The sequence below is a fragment of the Rhinolophus sinicus genome, chromosome X, assembly GCF_036562045.2.
Source record: "Rhinolophus sinicus isolate RSC01 chromosome X, ASM3656204v1, whole genome shotgun sequence".
Lineage (NCBI taxonomy): Eukaryota > Metazoa > Chordata > Mammalia > Chiroptera > Rhinolophidae > Rhinolophus > Rhinolophus sinicus.
This window is the reverse complement of record NC_133768.1, coordinates 26,136,236-26,157,237: the sequence shown is the minus strand read 5'-3', so window position 1 is coordinate 26,157,237 and position 21,002 is coordinate 26,136,236. Positions and strand designations below refer to the sequence as shown.

At 34.8% G+C, this 21,002-nt stretch overlaps 1 protein-coding gene across 8 annotated transcripts in view; it reads left to right on the top strand.

The window, feature by feature from the left end:
- Nucleotides 1–21,002, top strand: part of DMD (dystrophin) — a 2,125,071-nt gene that overhangs the window by 704,525 nt on the left and 1,399,544 nt on the right. For all 8 annotated transcript variants that reach the window (XM_074323908.1, XM_074323912.1, XM_074323913.1 and 5 more), the window contains exons 14-16: nt 12,460–12,561; nt 12,684–12,791; nt 18,956–19,135. In XM_074323908.1, the coding sequence (XP_074180009.1) occupies nt 12,460–12,561; nt 12,684–12,791; nt 18,956–19,135 (390 nt within the window). The remainder of the gene's footprint in view (nt 1–12,459; nt 12,562–12,683; nt 12,792–18,955; nt 19,136–21,002) is intronic.

The following is a 21,002-nucleotide window of genomic DNA, read 5'->3' as shown; positions in this document are numbered from 1 at the left end:
CCGTGTTTCCCCGAAAATAAGACCTAGACGGACAATCAGCTCTAATGTGTCTTTTGGAGCAAAAATTAGTATAAGACCCAGTATTATATTATATTATATTATATTATATTATATTATATTATATTATATTATATTATATTATAAAACCCGGTCTTATAGTAAAATTATAGTAAAAAAATATAAGACCCGGTCTTATAGTAAAATAAGACCGGGTCTTATATTAATTTTTACTTTAAAAGACGCATTAGAGCTGATTGTCCAGCTAGGTCTTATTTTGGGGGAAACACAGTATATATGTATACATATATATGTGCATATGTTTGTATCTGTCTATATCCAGCATTTCTTACATTTTTTGCATGTTCGTTATTTTTTCTTTGCTCCTGTCACAATTTCCCAAGGTGAAGCCTGTACCATCAACCCCTGGAAGTCCTTTCCTGCATTCTTAACTGTCTTCAATCTCCATAATATCTCAAAAACCTACTTAGTACAGCTTCTCCTCTGCTTAAAATCCTTAGTCATTTTCTGTCTGCAGAGTCTGATCACTTAGGCCTACAATGATTTTTATTACCTGACCCCTATCTGTCTCTCAATGCTTATCTCCTATTGGCCCCCTCATATCTCTCAACCTATATTCTATTTCTGTAAGCCATTTCTGATACTCTGTATGTCTTTCTACGTGCTATTCCTGTTACTCAGAATATTCATGTTCATCATGCCTGCTTTGAAAACTCAGTTCACATTTTTCTCCATGATGCTGTTTTTTTTTCCATAGGGATGACCACTCCCTTTTTTGTGCCATCTCTGTACCATAATTATGCCCCTATTGTTTGGAAGGAAAAGAGTCTGCTAAAAAGTAGTTGTCCAGAAAGACTATAATTATAATGTCTGCTTTTCTATCATGGTTTGAAAATGGAGTATTTAATTAAAAGTGTTGATAGTACATACTTTGGGGATAATTTTGGGGAAAAGTCTATGTTATGTTAAAGCTTATACAATTAAGAAATAGAGATTATTTATGAAGAAGAATATGGATGAAAACATTTTTGATGCTTCTCTCTAGCTTCTAGTTTTATGATTGGTGGATCAGTAGCATGTTTAAAAATAAACATAACTTCAAATGTGATAGAAATAATTTCACTAAGCCAAGTGTCAACAATTGTTGCTCATGAAGCAATGATTACAATTATTAGCACTCTGTGTGCTCCTTATATTTCCAAAAATGATACATAATTTGTATGTAATGTTATCCCTATTTCACAAATGAAAAAGCCAATGCATAATGAAGTTAAATCCAAGTTCATGTAGCATGCAAGTGGCAGAGCTGGGACTGGTACCCAGATCTGTGTGATGCCTCGGTCAGGGCTTTCTCTTAATCTCTCAATTTCTTAGGAGAAAATTACTATATGACCTTGAGAAAATTATTGCAAGGGAAATACATGCAAGTATGTTTATAATTAGAAATTTTATGTATCCTTTATGCAATCTTTACGATTAGAAATGTTAATTCTAATACCTGTGATCTAGAGTGAACTCTGACCTGTTCTGATCTCTGACAAAAATATAAACTTTATACTATGGGACAAAATTTTTTAAATTTTTTTTTTATTTGAATACCCAGAAAAGCACACAAATCATAATTATAGCTTGAACGCTTCACAAAGGTAACACATCCGTAATTCCACACCCAGATGCACAGATAGTATGTTACCAGTAATCACGAAGTCCCCAGCAAACCCTATCATAGTCACAAAATTTTCCCACCTCCTCAAAGATAATCTGTATCCTGATTTATAATACCTCAGATTAGTTTTATTTTTAATTTAATGTACATGGAATGGCATATTATATATAGTTTCACAACTGACTTTTTTCAGTCAGTATTATGTTTGTGAGATTCATCCATGTTGCATGTATCATTAGTTCATTAATTTTCATGGCTGGATAGTATTCCTTTTTTGTGAAGATAGCGCAATTGAATTATACATTCTACTGGTCAGGAAATTTGGGGTGTTTGCAGTTTGGGACCATTATTAACAATGCTGCTGTGAAAATAATTGTACATATCCTTTGGTGAATATGTGTATGCCTTTGTATTGGGTACACACCTGGGATTGGAATTGTTAGGTTGTTGGGTATATGTATATTTAACTTTATGAGTATTACTATAAAGTTTTCCAAAGTTGATGTGTAAATTTATATTCTCATCAGTAGTGAATAAAGGTACAAATTGCTTCATATCCTCTTTAATACTTGATATTTCAGATTTTTAATTGGAGCCTTTATGGCGGCCTTGTAATGGCATCTCTTGTTTTCAGTTGCACGTATTGATGACTAAGGAGGTTAAGCGCTATTACAATTGTTTACTTACTGCCTATTTGAAAAACCTATTTTTTGGAACATCTAGTTTTTGATTAGATTGTCAGTATTTATCTTAGTGATTTGTTGCAGTTATTTTAAATATACATATATATATTATATTCTGAATTTTAATCCTTTGTTGATTATCTATATTACTATTTCTTTTTTTAAACTAGATGTCTTGCATTTTTACTCATTAATGATATCTTTTTTAATAAACAAAAGTTTTAAAATCGGTGTACTTCACTTCGGTATTTTCTGTTATGGTGGTAGTGTATTTTTGTTACAAGTTTTAAAAATAAAATTTCCTACTCTAAGACTCAGAAGATATTCTCCTGGATTGTCATATCGGGACTTTTTTTCCCATTTAGATCCAATTGAAATAGCATGATTTATAGCAAAGACCGTTCTGCAGTGTCACCTTTAATAAAATGCCTATATTTGCATGGGTCACTTTATGGACTCTAGTAGGTTTTGTGTGTGCATCTGCCTATACTTATTCCAATGCTACATTGTTTTAATTATGATACATTTTGATATCTGGTAGTATGGTAAAAGAAAAATTGAACCAGATGGTAAAACAGGCAAGGCAGAGTTTATTCAAGACTATTGCAATTAGGGATCAAGACCATTGCTATCGGGAAGAGATAACTCAGTTCCACTGAACTCAAGGTGGGAAAGTTTGTAAGGGCTGGGATGAGGTAGCATAAAAGCAATGGAAGACGTTATGGTTATGGGATTGGATAGTTAATGTGATTATGCCATCTGTGTTTGCTAATTGTTCCTTATCAGAGTTAGCCTCCTACCCTTCCATGGAGTTTGGGACACAGAGGCACTTTTTTTACTTGATAATTACATTTCAAGGGGATGGCTCCCAGGTTCTTGAGAAAGACATTCTTGGGTTGTGGAATATTTACATCTCAAAGGGGCAGAGAAAAATTTTATAAATACAAGTTTTCTTGTTATGTACTCTAAGAAAAGGGCAGTGGGGCTTATACCGTGTTTCCCTGAAAATGAGACCTAGCTGGACCATCAACTCTAATGCGTCTTTTGGAGCAAAAATTAATATAAATTAATATAAGACCCTTATTTTACTATAAGTAACATAAGACTGGGTAATATAATATCATATAATATAATAGTATAATATAATACCAGGTCTTACATTAATTTTGACTCCAAAAGACGCATTAGAGCTGATTGTCTGGGTAGGTCTTATTTTTGGGGAAACAGGGTAGTCTAGAGTTTATAGTCAAGCTCAAAGGAACACTAAATCCATTTTGGTCAGCGTAAGCCCTTCATATTTGTTTTCTCCTTTTTGAAGATTATTTTGGCTACCCTTGTTCATTTACATTTCCATATAAATTTTAGATTCAGCTTGTCCCCCTCCCCAAATGTTGTGGTCTTAATTGGATTTCATTGAATATGTAGGCGAATTTGTGGTGAATTGGTATCTTTATTACATACAGTGTTTCAATTCATGAATATGGAATAGCTTTCCACTTATTTAAGTCTTTGTTTTCTCTCAGTAATGTCTTGTGTTTTTCAAGATAGTGGGTCTTAGACTTTTTATGAGATTTATTCCTAGGTTTTTGAAATTTTTGCTGTTGTTGTAAATGCTATCTTTTTAAAATTTCGTTTTCTATTTGTCTGTTGCTGATATGGAGAAATACAACTTGATTTTTGTTTCTCGGCCTTGTATCCAGAGACCATGCTAAATTTACTTATGAATTTAAATAGTTTATCTATAGCATCACTCAGGTGTACATGTACAGGTTGTTTGTGAGTCATGACAGTTTTACTTCTCCCTTTCCAATTATTCATTTGGTTAATTTTTCTTGCCTTATTGTGCTGTGTACTTTAGTACAATGAGATTATTCTTACTACCTGCTTCTCATTTTAGGTCTCTGAGGTGAGGCTTTTAGTAAATTACCATAAAGTGTGATATTTCCTGCAGGTTTGATGTAGATGCCTTTTATTCCTAGTGTTCTAAGAGGACTACTGGGTGCTGAATTTTATCAAACCTTTTTGTCAGGATCACTTGAGATGATCATATTCGTTTTCTCCTTTATACTGTTAATATGTAAAACCACATTTCTTTTACATATTAACAGCATAAAGCTAATTTACTATTTTCTAATATTAAAATAGTCTTGCATTGCTGAGATAAACCAAACATGGATGATACAGATATAATCCTTTTTATTTGTTGCTAGATTTCTTTGCGACATTTGCTAACATTTGATTTAGAGTTTTCCCGTTGTATCCACGAAAGAAATTGGCCTATTGTTTTCCTTATGATATACCTGATTACGCAGCCTTGTGAACTTGCCATTTATGCCTGGAATTTTCTTTCTGGGGAAGTTTTAAATGAAAAATTCAATATATTTAATAGACTTAAGACTTTCTCTTTTTGATTTTCATTATTTGATTTATCTCCATTTTCCAGATTTTCTATTTTTTGGGTCAGTTTGAGTGGTTTGTGTCTTTCTAGGAATTTTTCTATTACATCTAAAATGACAAATATATTCATGTAAAGTTCTGTTCAGCCCAGAGAGTATTTAATAATCTTTTTATTAGTTATCAGTGTTTGAAACTTAGGAAGTATGATATAAAACTATGACTTTCTAGCCTCCTTGGAAAAAGCAAGTGATTGGATGATCCTTGGCGTGTTTTCCTGCATGTTAACTTCAGTAGGAATCGAATAGCTCTGCCCCTTTTAGCATGAGACCTCCATTTAGCTACAGTCTACCCATCCCTCCCCGTCCTCTTACACCTAAATTATTTTGTGCGTTTTACTATTTATACACAGTAGAACTGGTGATTTCTTATAGATGGAATATTCCAAAGCCAACAGTTACAATGAAGCATAAAAGCATATCTGTTTTTATTTCCCTTGATCACAAATAAGACACATATTGGAGCATTGTCCTGGTTTAAAAATATAAAAGTCAAAGATTTCCAACTCCTGTACAAAACATAAGTCGTAATAGACCATAGATAACATTTGAACACAGTAATTTTAGTGTCATGCTGAAATGTTTCACTGTATTCTGTATTAAAATCCTGTTGTGCTCTAGATTTATCACATCTGGAAACAAAAGCTCATTTTCCATCAACTAGTCTCTCAGTCCTTACAATCACAGTCATCTTCATAATTCATCACAGTTTTCAGAGCATTTTCGCATTTAATGATCTCTGTCTGACCATAGCAGTAACCTAGTTTGGAGGGTACCTGGGCGGGTACTGTTGTCTCCGTTCCACTGGTGGGAAAACTAAACCATGGCAAGATTTAAGAATTTCCGGATAGATATTACCAAATTGGGCAACAGTAGATGTGGAACAAGAATTCAGGCCACCCAAATTCTTTAAGCCTATTGATGTGTAGCAGGTGAACAGATGCATAGATTTAATGTCCATTGTAAGTAATAAGGATCTAGAATTTGAGGTAGAGAGGACAGGATTTCCCAGGTGCCTCTCACGTCCTGTAGGTCTTCAAATTCACCATAAATAGTTCTATTGTTACCATAAACACTGGTAAGCAGGTATTTAATGAAGAAGGAAAAGAAAAAAGCTTGAAGACAATACTTGGGAGAAAAGCCCCGTATTGATAACCACAGTGGTGGTATGTTTGACAATTAAGTTCACGAACTCATCCTAGAAAAAGTGCTATGTGCCTCATTGCTGAATATCACTAGGGTCACTTTCGAAGTACTCCCCTTGGGAAGCTATCCACTGGCACTAGTGCCTAGTCCACCCTTCAAAGCAATTTTGGAACTCTTTTTCTGTAATGGCCATCAGAGCTGTCATCGTATTACCCTTGATGTCCTGAATGTCATCCAAATGTCTTCCTTTCAATATTTCCTTGATCTTTGGGTAAAGAAAGAAATGATTGGGGGCCAGATCAGGTGAGTAGGGAGAGTGTTCCAATACAATTATTTGTTTACTGGCCAAAAACTCCCTCACAGACAGTGCCGTGTGAGCTGGTGCATTGTCATGATGCAAAAGCCATGAATTACTTTGCAAAACGTTCAGATTGTCTAACTTTGTCATGTACTTCCAAATAGTGAACTTGGTTAACTGTTTGTCCAGTTGGTACAAATTAATAATGAACAATCCCTCTGTTATCAAAAAAGGTTAGCAACATCATTGCAACAAGTTCGGGAACTTGTCAGACCTCGTGTGGGCTTGTAGCCGGACAGATCTGAGAATAAATCCCAGATCTTCAATTATATGAACTGTGTGGTCTTAGACAAGTTGCTCAGCCCATCGGAGTGTCGGTTTCCTCATCTGCAAACTGCATCTCCAAAAGTGACAGTCATGAGTTCCTTGAGTTCAGTCAGGAGTTATTAAAGGGTCATTTAAATAGCAGTGAGAATGATTTTCCAGACAAACCTCTAATAAGTGTTTCCTAATACATCAAAATATGTTTTATTTTCCTGCCATGGACCATAGGGTAGTCAGTGAAGATATAAGGCATGCCATTTTATACTATGCTGCTCCAGTTAACAGTCTGTAAAAACATGCAAAATTGAGAAAAGTATCATAGACTTGGCTAAACATTAGTCACTAATACTTTGCCCCATTTCTAGCCTCATAATGGGTTTTATTTTATCTCTTTCAATGAGTTTTTTGGTGTTATTTCTGTTTTACCAGTGGTAAGATGAAGTTGCTTATCCTTTCTAACTGTATAGCTGTTTATAAAGTAAGAAAGAAAAATCAAGAAATAAGTTATTTTTCAGAAGCTTCATTTCACATAAAATTCATTTAACTGGGAAGCATATTCCAGGGTCTTAACCTGCAGTAAAATGAGATGGGTTGCTTGCTGCCTCCCTCGCTTATGCATCCCACTTGCTGCATCATTGTGTGGTCCATGGCACATAATTGCTTCTTCCTTAGTGACATACTCCTGGGAACACTTTCTCTCTTAATGCCATTCTTGATGGGCACAGGTTAGCTATCACATTCTATCCCTGGCTTCAATAAATTCAAGGGTCAAGGTACTTAAGTTTTATCTCCCAGGCTTGTCAAATTTTCCTCAATTGCCTCTCTCCAAATGTTCTTTCGATAGCCATTTTTTACTTTTGCTTTGAAAAACCAACTCAGCCAAACAAAGGAACTCAGATGAGAAATGTCCTTGGCATGTATAACAATATGCGGTGCAAATTCAACGGGAGAGAAAAATCCTCTCCATTTCGAATCTGAGCATAAATGATAATGGAGTTGTGATTAAACCCCTGAAAATGTGTTAGAGTAAGTGAACTGACCTTTAGTTTCTTTTATTGCTGAGACAAAATGAGGACATAAATAAAAATTAATTTTGTCTTATCACTTCATGAGATGTTATAATTCATTTTTTATTTGTACATGTGTTGTTTACCTAGCTTTAAAAAATATGCATTACTTTTAAGTGCTCAAGGGATTCATGTAGTTAAATGGAAACTCAGACAAAGACTGATTTTTTTTTTTCTCTAAGGAAGAATTTCTAATTCTAATGTAGTGATTCTTTAAGAAAGCTATCAGCTAGTTTCCTGTCATCCCACTCAATCCAACCCCTAACACTTGTGTAACAATTTGGTTGCAACCCTTCAGGCAATGATAGGAAACTGCATCTTTGAGTGATCATAGAGCTGACTGATAATCTTCCAGTTGCTTAACTCTATACTTTGTAATTCAAATTAGGGCCAATATTTCTAAGCAATAAACAAATAAATCCGTAAATTCAAGCACTATGTACATCTTTTTCTATTTGTGCACATGGCGTTGCAAAAATCTGCCTGTGGGTAGACACATACAAGCCATTTCTGATTTACTTATCTAATTTTACTAAGATTAGTAAAAAGCACCATGCCCACATTGTCACAGAAGTGACTTAGATTCAGTTCATTGAGAGCTTTCTGAGAGAAAGATAGCTTTAAGCAGTGGAATGTGTTACTAAAAGGTGTGTGTGCTCTCTTGTGTTGGAAATCTTTGAAGAAAAGTATATTGAAGTTTAAACATGTGTTTGTAAAGATTTAGTAGTGAGTAGAGTAAAATAGATGATCCTTGGTAGTTTTAGAAGATTTGATATAAATACTATGATCAAGCAAAGGGTAAATAACCACCAATATTTATATACCGCATTTCAAATGAAAACTGCTTTCCAATATATAATCTTGTTCAATATTTGTAGCAATTCTTTAAGGGATTGGTATGGTTATTTTCTTTGAGAAAGATTAAATAATTTAGCCACAAATTTCCTGGAAAAGTCACTTGATTTCATTGGGGGTGTGTGTGAATAATAATGCCAATGTCTCAAAGAATTGCCAGAGTTATTCTAAGGACGTTATGTATTTAACACATTTTTATAATTTGAGAAGACATATGCATGTTGGTAATCTAAGCAACTGCCTGACCTAAGACGTAAATACAAGTTTTTTTGGCTCTGGACACTTTTATCTTCCCCACATAAAAGCATTTGTTAAGTGATAACATTTATATTTGGGAAGTTGAGTCACCATTAATTATTTTTAAAAATTACTCTATTTGAATAATTTTAATTAATTTACTCTGGCAATTGAAATGTATTCTCTAAAATTTCCCCACTGTGACAAGTACATCTTTATTTAACAGCTTTAGTTATGTGAGGTATTTTGTGATGCCATAGAATCAGCCTCTCTTAAATATGCCTTTTGTATCAGTCTGCTCAGGCTGCCATAAGAAAATAGCACAGACAGGGTGGCTTAAACAACAGACATTTACTTTCTCATAGTTCTGAAGACTAGAAGTCCAAGATCAAGGTATCATCACATTTGGTTTCTTCTGAGGCCTCTTTCCTTGGCTTGCAGATGACCACCTTCTCACTATGTCCTCACGTAGTCTCTCCTCTGTGCCTGCAATTCCCTGGGTCTTTCTGTGTGTCCAAATTTCTTCTTCTTATAAGGACATCAGTCAGATTGGATTAGAGCCCACTCTAACAGCCTCATTTTAATTTATCCTAATACAGTCACATTCTGGATAGAGGGGGACAGGGCTTCAACGTATGAATTTTAGGGCGTAACAGTTCAGTCTGTTAACATCTCTATTCTGTAATTTTTGGCACATAGTATGTGTTCAGTTAATATTTGTTAAATTCATGAATGATGAATGAATTGGAGATTACCATTAACTGTAAGTTAAATTAAATATTGTCTGAATCATAAATCTGCTTAATGAATTATCAAAATCATCCATTGTAATTATTCAAATACAAAGGACATTTTTCATAACATTCTTGAAATAGTTGTCTTAACTGGGTTGGCTATATACCTAAAATAATACTTATTATTAGTCTTGCTTGACTCATTCATATAATGAAAAATAAACTACAGTGTAAAGTGTATCACATTAATATATTTTGGAATCTCTATAAATTTAATAATCTTAAGCAACGTATATGGAGGTCCTTTTTAGGATTTCTTTTATAGGATGTTCTCTGCAGATAAATCGTAAACATCCATCTATAAGATTATAAACCTAAGATGCTACTTCAGTGGACCCTGCATTTGTGTGTATTGTAGCACTAGAGAGCAGGTGCTATTTGGAAGTCTCAGTTCATTTTCTTTCATTTATGAAGATGATGCTCTGGTTTGAGTTTATCTCTTTCCCCTTTGACTCCCATCTCCACTGGGGTTGAATGGCTGCAATAAATATCCCACAATTTGCCCTTCTATATTACGTCATGAATTAGGTAGACAGTGTAGTTTATATCTGAGGGGTAAGGTTTTCTCTGTTTGAAGCTAAATATTTTTCACTACAAATCCATTAACAGATATGTTACATGCCTTTTTACCTAGTGCATACTGACACTGTCACTAGGAATTTCAGTAAAAGAACTTCTAATATGTTGTAGAAAAAAAATCCCCAAATACTAGCTTGTAATAATTAAATGGCTAATATTGTTGAATTCATTGATTTATGTTAGCACATTTCCTGTGGACATCTTGCATTACGATTTCAGTGCTTTGGCTTCTGTCATAAACTAATGTAATTTAAAAGGAGTAGAGAGTGAAATCATAAAAAAAAATACAAAAATCAGTTACATTATGCTAAAAGCAATAACATTTTCATTGACATTTTTGAAGAAAAACTGAGAACTCACTGTGACTGAATTGCATATGAGTACAGGATCATTTTAATACTGTAGTAAAATGTTCATTGCCTACTCCTTATTCATGCATGGGACTCCCTTTTTGAAAAGATGGCAAATTAAACACATTTTTGAAAAATTAGGTGGGCCTCCAAGCAACCTAGGCATAGGTGGATTTTGTCATGCTGCTAATTACATTTGTACTATTTGAATCATATGTTAATACCTTCTAGGTGGATCAATCCAAACATGTAACATCAAGTAAGGTAGAAATTATGATGATTATCTTAAATGCCAGATAAAATTGTAAAACGTATGAGTTACAAACAAGTTTTCTAGCTCTAATTCTGTACCAAATAAAACATGCTCATAATTTGAGATAGTTCTAATTGTTTTTCGACTTGCACAAAATCACTTTATTTTAATAGCATTTTTATTAAGGTAAATTGATATATAACATTATATTAGTTTCAGGTGTAGAACCTAATTCGATTTGTGTGTACACTACAAAATAATCACCACATTACATCTAGTTACCATCCATCTAGTTTTAAAGATCCAATAGCTATGGGAAAATAAATATCTTATTTATGAGAAAGTAAAAAAAAACAAGTTGAAATTTTAGGCTCTGAAGTGCATCATAATGGAGTTGAAATAAATGATACAATTTTTTTGGTCTTAAAACACTCCCTTTGCACACAAATCATCACAGCATAGATTTTTTTTTTCATCTAAAAACCATTGGTACTTGGTTTATGTTACATATTAAAGTAGTGCGCACAAAGACAGCGGCATGCTAAGGATCTGGCACTTGGTACTCAGAGAATAGTATGATTTTCTCACTAGAATAGCTTAGAGAGACAGTCATTTTAAATGCTTTGTAATAATAATTCAAATAATTTTTTTAAATCCACATGTGAATATAATTTATCAATAATAATTTTCTTCTACAATCAGGATATAAACAATTCTAATTATACCAGATGGCTTCAAATAAGGGTATTTTTAGGCATTCTGTTTGGTAGTCAGACTTTTATTCTTTGGGCTGGGGAAGATACACATTTTATATATTATCATTGCAAAATCCTCTGTATTTATGTCTTTGCTATCTTACATTTACTGTGGAGACATTTCAATCAGTGGTATGATAACCGCTTCAGACTTCTTATAAATGTTTTTGCTCTTCTTTCTTTTTTTCAGTTCTTTTTATTGAATTTCAGGTGTATATAAGAACACAATGATTAGACATTTACACCCCTCCCAAATGATAACCACCCTCTCCCAATCTACTACCCCTCTGACATCGTATATAGCTGTTACTATACCATTGACTATATTCCCTATGCTGTAATTTACATTTTACATCCTGTGACTATATGTGTGTGTGTGTGTGTGTGTGTGTGTGTGTATATATATATATATATATTTATTTATTTATTATAGTTGACATTCAGTATTATTCTTCGTCAGCTTCAGGTGTATAACACAATGGTCAGGCCTTGACAGTCTATGAAGTGACCCCCCCCAGCCCCCCCCATAAGTCCAGTACCCATCTGGCACCCTAAATAATCTTTACAGCATTATTGACTATATTCCCCATACTGTATTTCGCATCCCTGTGACTATTTTTGGGTTACCAATTTGTACTTCCTAATCCTCTCACCTTCTACTCCCAGTCTCATCCCCTCCCATCTAGCAACCATCAGTTTTTCCTCTATATTTATGAGTCTATTTCTGTTTTGTGTGCTCCTTTATTTTGTTCTTTAGATTTTACATATAAGTGAGATCATATGGTATTTGTCATCTAAAGGCAAGAGAAAGCAGCAACGCTTATCTAATGATAAGCAGAAGCAGGAAGGGCGTCCTTTACAACTAGTATACACAGGAGACTCAAAGTTAGATACTTCCTCAAATCACCCCTGCCATTTTTAATGGAATTCAGTTAACAATAAATTATTTGCTGATGTTGCGGTGGGTTGTCTCTTCCCCAGGTACTGGGAGATCGATGGGCAAACATCTGTAAGTGGACAGAAGATCGCTGGGTTCTTTTACAAGATATCCTTCTAAAATGGCAACGTTTTACTGAAGAACAGGTGAGTCATGTCCGGGAAATTGTAGCAGTGAAAGACATGGCAAGATGTTAAATGAATAAATGAAAAAATACGATTTACTTTGTTCATTATTTTTATTTTGGGATTTGTTTGATTTCTTGCAGTGCCTTTTTAGTACATGGCTTTCAGAAAAAGAAGATGCAGTGAGCAAGATTCACACTAGTGGCTTTAAGGATCAAAGTGAAATGTTGTCAAGTCTTCAAAAACTGGCTGTATGTATTATTTTAGTTTTCTGTAGTTTGTTTGTTTTTTTAAATCCAGTAGTCTATATTAACACCATAATTTCATCTTTCTATTCTTTCAAATCTTAAAGCAAAAGTTCATTGTTTTTGCTTAGATCAGTCTATTTAATTACATCTAATCATTACTTTTCTTAATTAAAATAGGGAAAGCTGGAGTGTCTTAGCTTGAGCTACTATAACAAAATACCACGGACTGGGTAGCTTAAATAATAGACATTTATTTCTCACAGTTCTGGAAGCTTGGAAGTCTAAGATCAAGGTGCTGACAGATTTGGTTCTTGGCGAGGCCCTTTCTCTGGCTTCCAGACAGCACCTTCTTGCTGTATCTTCACGTGGTGGAAATGGGGGTGTCTCTTCCTCTTCTTAAAAGGCCACTGATCCCGTTATGGGGGCTTTACCCTCATGAGTTCAACTAAGCCTAATTACCTCCCCAAAACCCCACCTCCTGCTGTTATCACATTGTGGGGTTAGGCCTTCAACATATGAATTTTGGAGGGATACAAACATCAATTCCACAGGACATAGGTAGATTTTCAACCTTGTCTTTTCAAACCAAATTGTATTCTTTAATATGTATAGCACACCTGGAATAAGCCTTCAGTTAAAATAAAAAAATGTAACACGAAGAAGTACATTTGAAAATTCCATAAAGTTCTCAGTAGTATAGTTCTAAAGTAATAGACTTAAGTAGATTCTCTGAGAAATATGAGACGTACAGGAGATGATTATTCTCACATATGAGGGGCTTATACCCTAGTTTGGGAAGCAAGAAAAAGTGCTAAGCAAACCAAATGGCACTGATTATAAGCACTTGTGTTTTGAGAAGTGAGTGGGCTTTGGCAGTGCACTAAGACATTCCAGTTTGAGTTGAACCTTACAGGATAGAAAAAGATCTCTCAAGCTTCTTCTTCACTGTGAATCTTAGTATTTTTTCAGTAAAAGAGAGGCCAATCTAATATTAAGCTTTATTTTTCAAGTAAAACATTGGCTAATTAGGATTTCTTTTTGATATTTGATAGATCCGTTTTATTAAGGGCTAACTTGATGTCAACTCTCTATTGTAAATAATGTTTCATAATTTTACCTAAGTGAATCTATTGATATCTGTATTGATATTATGTATTATACTTCATAATAATTAAATGATTTACTTAAAGCTAATCTTAAGTATTTTTTCCCTGTTAAATGTGTACCATTTTACAAATATTTATGTGTATCATATGTTTTTGTTCCATAGTTACTAATCTTTAGGCTTTTAATTTAAAATAGATTCACTTATGTATCACTGGCTATTATACACTAGCTTGTTAGTAATAAGAAATCATTCCTCAAAGAATATGTGCTTTCTTGAAGGATGATACGACTAAAGACAGATTTCTGAAAAGTAATCTATGTTATGAATCAACAGAATGCAAAAATACCAGTAAAAGTATCAGTGATGTATTTGTAGTTTTGTTCTGCAGCTGATGGGGATCCATTGAGAGTTTGATAACAATCACATTTCCGTTTTCGGAATACTCTTTGGTAGTGAGACTTTTGGTAATAAGGAGACAAACTAGAACAACTGAACTAAGGAGCATTGGGCATGAAAAAGAGGAGAGAGAGAAGGTTATTTCAGAAGAGGAAATGGAGGCTCAGGAAAAAACACGACATGTAGATAAGCTGTCATAGAACATTAGGAGCAGAGTCAAAATGAGCACCAAGACAGCCAGACTCAGGTCCAGGCCTTCTAGGCTATTTCAGAACTCCTCATATTACTCGATTCCTTGTCAAAAAAGAACTGTAATCGAGACCTGTCATTTCGAACAATCATATGTCACTATGTTGACATTTTTGTGTGCAAAAGACTTTAGTAGCCTCAGGGCCATGAAAATGCTCTCTTAGCAAAGTCTCAATAATTCTCCAATATGATTAAAATTCAAATTATGTCACCTTACTTGTGAACAAAGTGAAAATATGTTATAGATAAGTCTTACCATTTGATAGTTTAAGCCAATTAACAAAACCTGACAGCTGGTCTAGAATTTGAGGTAAAATTCCCCTGCTGACTCAGGCAGTGAGTAAGAATTTAATGTTCATTAAAATATGTCACAATCTGAGACCCAGAACAGGTACCATCTGTCACCAGTTCCTACTACATACCTAGGTATAGATACAGTATACTAAAACTCTCTTTTATTTACAATCAGTGTAATTTGTTTTGAAATATCATCACTAATAACCCATGGGATTTTCTCCTACTTTTTCTTTGAGGTGGGCGATGAGGAGTCAAATATTTCATTTCCTCCGGATCTGTAGTTTTATCCAAATCATGGAGGTCTGTTATTTTTGTATGATCAAAATTGAATTTTCATTTGTTGTAAAGGATAAAAAGAAAAGGAGAGAAGAAGAAACTGGCTCATATGAGGGGAACTCTGAGACTTACCGATTCACGTAGGCTATCATGGAAAGGCCCAGATCTGCAAGAGAGATATTTCTGGGGAAGGGTGCCAGGTGCTGAGAGGGTGGTGTTTGCCAGGGAAGGATAACTCTGGAGAGCTTGGCGACCCAAGAGAGTATGATGTGCAGAGGGTACAGGAAGGAGTCCGCGGAATTGAGGACACTCTCAGGTGGCTGCGGGCTCCAGTGGCATAGATGGAATGCTTATGGGAGCTCAGCAAGTCCCCACTGACGGTGCCATTTTCCCAGGACTTGCTACGTCGACCTCACCTCCTGTGCTCCTCCTCAAAGAATCCATCCAGATGGAATCAATGGTTCACCACAGTGTGGTCCCCAGACCAGCAGCATCAGCATCACCTGGGAACTTACTAGAAATGCAAATTCCTAGGCCCCATCCCAGACCTATGGACTCAGAAACCCTGGAAGTGGGGCTCAGCAATCTGCATTTCAACAAGCCCTCCAGTAGATTCTGAGGTCCCCTCAAGCTAAGAACCCCCACAGTGGATCAGTCTACCTAAGTACAGCAACAGCTGATTAGAATAAATTGGAGTACTTCTCGTATATAGATAAGTAACTATACGCAAAGTAGGTACGAAATTCAATTTTGCCAGTGTAAGGGAAATTGCCCTGGTGTTACTCTCTGAAGAATGCTTCAGATGAGAATAGGGTGAAGATTTCTTGGGCCTTTTCTAAAGGGACATTCTTTTGCTCACTTCCTATCATCTAACTTTGACCAGATAGAACATGTGTATTCTGACTTCTTGAGAAGCTTATATGTCTCTTGTCCGTCTCTGTTACTGGCCCAATCTGACTTATTGACTGTACTTTCCTGCCTACCTTGGAGGTAGGCACAGGTGCCTAGCTTCTATGAAAATAAAATATAGGTACTTCTTCTTTTAAGATCCTAGCTGACCTTTGCCTCGTACAAGTTTTCTTGAGCTTCCTTTTGCCTCCTGAGTTTTACCGAGCTCTGTGCTTCTGTGGCAGCCAAAAACCTATGATCAGGTTTTGATAGGCAGAAAGACATCTTTTTTATACTCTAGTAATTAGTAACAGTTAAATCGGAGTTATTTAATATGTATGCATAAAATCCACGCTGAGAAGAACTGATATCCAAGGATAGATGGAACAAGGTAATTCATTACTATGATTTGATGCATCTGAGAAGACTATGGATTTCCTGTCTGCTCCGCCTGTTGGTTATGGTATGGGAGTCGTTCAGGAACTGGGAGATTGTGTGTGTGTGTGTGTGTGTGTGGGGGGAGAGAGAGAGAGAGAGAGAGAGAGAGAGAGATCCAGAGTAAATAAGAGGAAACAAATTGAGGCACAACAGCTAACTTGCCATCACCATTTTAAAAAACACGGATGTAGAATTTACTCAATAGAAGCTTTTGTTAATACAGTGTTTTTGTCATAGATTTAGGTAAAAATAAATTGATTCAGTAATTCCACAATTTCATAATAACGCTGTTTTTAATTTAGGATGAGTGCATTTTTCCTAAAAGTATTTAATGGAGACTTTCCCCTTTATTTTTGTATTTCTCACCAAATGCTTCTTCATTTGGCTTAATGTTAACACAAGATGCTTAGTTCATTTGCCACTGAATCTCTTTGGATATCCAATTAGTTTTATAGATCATCTAAGAAAAGCTGTTCAGGTGACATGACGTTACCCATACATTGCTGGTGCAAATTGTTTCCTCTTCTTTAAACATAACTCTCAACCCTTGTTCTGAAATAGTTCCAAATCATCACACATTTAGTTTAAATAATGGGTACACCTATTAGTCTTACTCATATAGTAGCTATTTAAAATAGTTCCTTAAGCTCTGAGAAAGTGAGCCAAAGATGATTATATTTACGTCTTTCTATTTTTAAATGTGTGTCTTTATATATCTGTCATGCCATGCTTTTTCCCAAAAAGAACTTGAGATGGCTTACAAGAAAATAAATGCATGACAAACATTAATAAAGAAAAAAATGGAAAATAAAACACCATAAAGAATTTGAGGAGTCTATGCTGAAATTCAAATGTGGGTCCCAGCTCTAGGCAGGTACCATAAACTGTTTGTTTACTACTAGTCCAAGTATGAACTTAAATTTAATGGGAAGCTAACATGTGAATTAAACAAAATCAATGTACAAAATCTGTCTATCACTAAATTCACAGACTGAGACTTTTATTTTGATATGATTTCAACTTGTATGTATTAACTCATATTTTGGTATTGCATTCTTTCAAACTGAGAAAAATAGTGAAGAAACCTAATTACTAAGGAAAAATTAGAAGTGAACTGCAAAACTGGCTTTTATTCCTTAAAAATGACATGCAGTAAGACTGCAATATAAGGTATACCAGGTGAAGCAGATTCTGAATAGAGAAGGAACTAATTGAAGGAGACACCAGAGCATCCTGCCGTTCAAAGCTATCAGTGCAGGTGGCATGCCCAAATGAGACGCATAAAGTGTCCTCTGCAAGGGGTTGTATTGATTTCTGCTCCGATGACACCTCGGATCATGAGCGACTGGTGCATTTCTTTCATGACGAGTTCTTTGCATTATGTAGTGTTAATTGTTCTTAAATAAATTTGCATTCGTTTTGGAAAGACAGGTCTCACAGCTTAGTTTATGTTTATGGTACTTGATACTGCCAAAAAGAGGGGACTGTAATGGGGCTGCAAAATAGTTTCCTCCATTCTTTCTTCTTGTTCTGTGTTTATATGTTAAGTCAGGGACTAGTATTTGGGAGCTGGAAATTGTATTGCCCAAAGCACTGGGTGACCTTAATGGATAAAGTGAAAGTATAAGCCCCCTTGATCTACTGGTTTCACACAAGCCACTTTGTTTATTCATTCCATATTAACCAAATGGCATGTGTAACCCTGCATAACTTACAGAAACTTTGGAAATATGAATGGCATAAAAATTACTTCATAAAACACACACGTATTTACAAAACATGCAAAGTGATTCCAAAGGATTTGTCTTATACTCAGTTACTTAGTTCTATTACTTAACGGACTCTCAAATTAGTTTTAGAAGATAATTACTCAATTAGTCAAATATAATTGAGTAACACATGCTAGCAAATTTAAAAGTCAGTAAACTTCATAACATGATTTTTATATCCAAATAATGAGAATAATGCAAAAATTGTGGAAATAGGTAACATTGCAAATTTAGCCACACATAGCATTTCAGAATGGAAAGCTCCTTAACCATGCTCATCGTCTCAATTAACCATTTTGTCTTTGTGGTGCTCCTGGCACGTGGTATTTCACTTGAGTTCTATCAGGAATTAAGAGGAAATTCACTAATATTCAAGAGCCCTGCTGCCTTCCACTGTTCTGTTAAATGTTAAAAAGTAATTTCCATATGTTGATCTGTTTTGCCTTTTGAAGCAAAGCTACTTTTTTACTTGGCAGTTGTTCAAATATTTTAAGGTAGCTTTTAAGTTCCTCTACTAGCTGTTTATTCCATATCTGACTTTTATTTTTCCTCTTCAAGCTTCTTGGGAAGATTATTGGGATTTTAATTTTCTACTTATATTTTTATGGGCTCTTGGTCCATTACATCCACGATTGCTATATTTTCTTATCTATTCCAATGAGAAAATACATGCAGAAGCAAATTGAACTGTAATGTTTTATATAATGTAACATAGGCTTATTCTGTGTTCTTTCTTGTTTTAACAGGTTCTAAAAACAGAGCTAGAAAAGAAAAAGCAAACCATGGACAAACTCTGCTCACTTAACCAGGATCTTCTTTCAACACTGAAAAATACGTCGGTCACCCAAAAGATGGAAGCATGGCTGGACAACTTTGCCCAGCGCTGGGATAATTTAGTGCAAAAACTTGAAAAGAGTTCATCACAGGTTAGTGATACTAATTATCCTACAATGAATGTTCCTTGAGAGTTTTGAAATCTTCATTAAGAGAGCAATACCATATTCCTACAAAGGATGCCACTGGGTTAGTCCTTGCCAAGTACTCAGTGGAATAAAAACATGGCTGTCTCGGTGGTTTTGTTATTGGAAAATGTGGGAGAAATGGAGGAGTGCTAATTGACTAAGTAGTTACTGTCTTAGAGTGTAAGTCCATCCACTTCAATGGGAATGGGGATCTGAGTGTCTTAGAACAGTCAGAAAGAATGCTAGGGAGCTGTGTCATCACAATCTACCCCCCAAGTCATCGATTCCTAGAACCATGAGGGCCATTAGTTGACCTCTGCATTTCACATATGAGAAAAAGGAAACGTAGGGAGGAAAAGTGAATTGGCAAGTAAGTGAAAAGGAAAGTAAGTGAAAAGGAAAGTAAGTGATAGGAGCAGGCTAGGGCCCAAGTCCTTTGATTTCACAGAAGACCCCTTTCTGTTAGAGCAAGTGAGAATCTAATCATTGGACCTCCTTTCTACCACAGATCATTGATTCATAAAATCATGAATGTGGGTGGCTTAGTTACACTAACACATATTGGCTATAGATTAGGAAAAAATCTAAGTAATACCTTAGTGTCATAATGTGCTTTTATGTTAAGAATTTTAAAAGTTTTGGTAAAGAAAACCGAGTATTTTTCAAGTAGCAACTTTTATTATCTGATGTTGTTAGATGGTGGAATCATAGATAGTCATTCAAAATATGAACATTGTTTATAATAGTATTTAATAGTATTTATAATAGTATTTAATAGTATTTATAATAGTATTATCCTGCCATATTGTTTTGCATTATAGAGGCTAACTTTTTCTAATTGGTCACAATTTATAGCTCAACACATGTATCTTTATTATACTGTGTTTCCCCAAAAATAAGACCTAGCCGGACAATCAGCTCTAATTCATCTTTTGGAGCAAAAATTAATATAAGACCAGGTCTTATTTTACTATAAGACCCAGTCTTTAATATGATATGATATGATATGATATGATATGATATGATATGATAATAATATAATATAATACCGGGTCTTATATTAATTTTTTGCTCCAAAAGATGCATTAGAGCTGATTGTCTGGCTAGGTCTTATTTTCGGGAAAACACGGTAGCAATGAGCACATTCAAAAGCTTCAGGCATGTACCTCCTCTGTTGTGAGACAATGCAGGGAATTTGTTTTTTGTTTTTTTTTTTAAATTTATTGGGGTGACAATTGTTAGTAAAATTACATAGATTTCAGGTGTACAATTCTGTATTACATCATCTGTAAATCCCATTGTGTGTTCACCACCCAGAGTCAGTTCTTCCATCACCATATATTTGATCCCCCTTACCCTCATCTCCCTCCCCCCCACCCCCCTTACCCTCTGAGGGAATTTGTTTTCTTGAGGCTTCACATCTGATAAGTAGCACTTAGGAAATGTTCGTTGAAAGAGGGAGAAATGAAAGTTGAAGTATTGCTTCCAGAAACACAATTTAAGAAAATATGATCAGCCAACATACTCGTATATGATGTTCAATCGCAGTTCAAGCTTCCTTTTAAAATCAAATTCATATTTAAAATTTGAAGGAGTATAAATTGCAATCATTTCCCATGCAATCATTGGGCAATAATAAAAATTCCATTTGTCTTCCATTGAATACATTTTTAATAGTTACTTGATCTAATAGTGATTTTAATACCAGATCATGATTCCTCTTATTATATGTGAACTGGCCATGGCTACTTTGTAATACTCTTGACATCTGTGTAATAAGTACATGAGGCATTAGAAAATTTGATACTTTTTAAGCCAATAATGATACTAT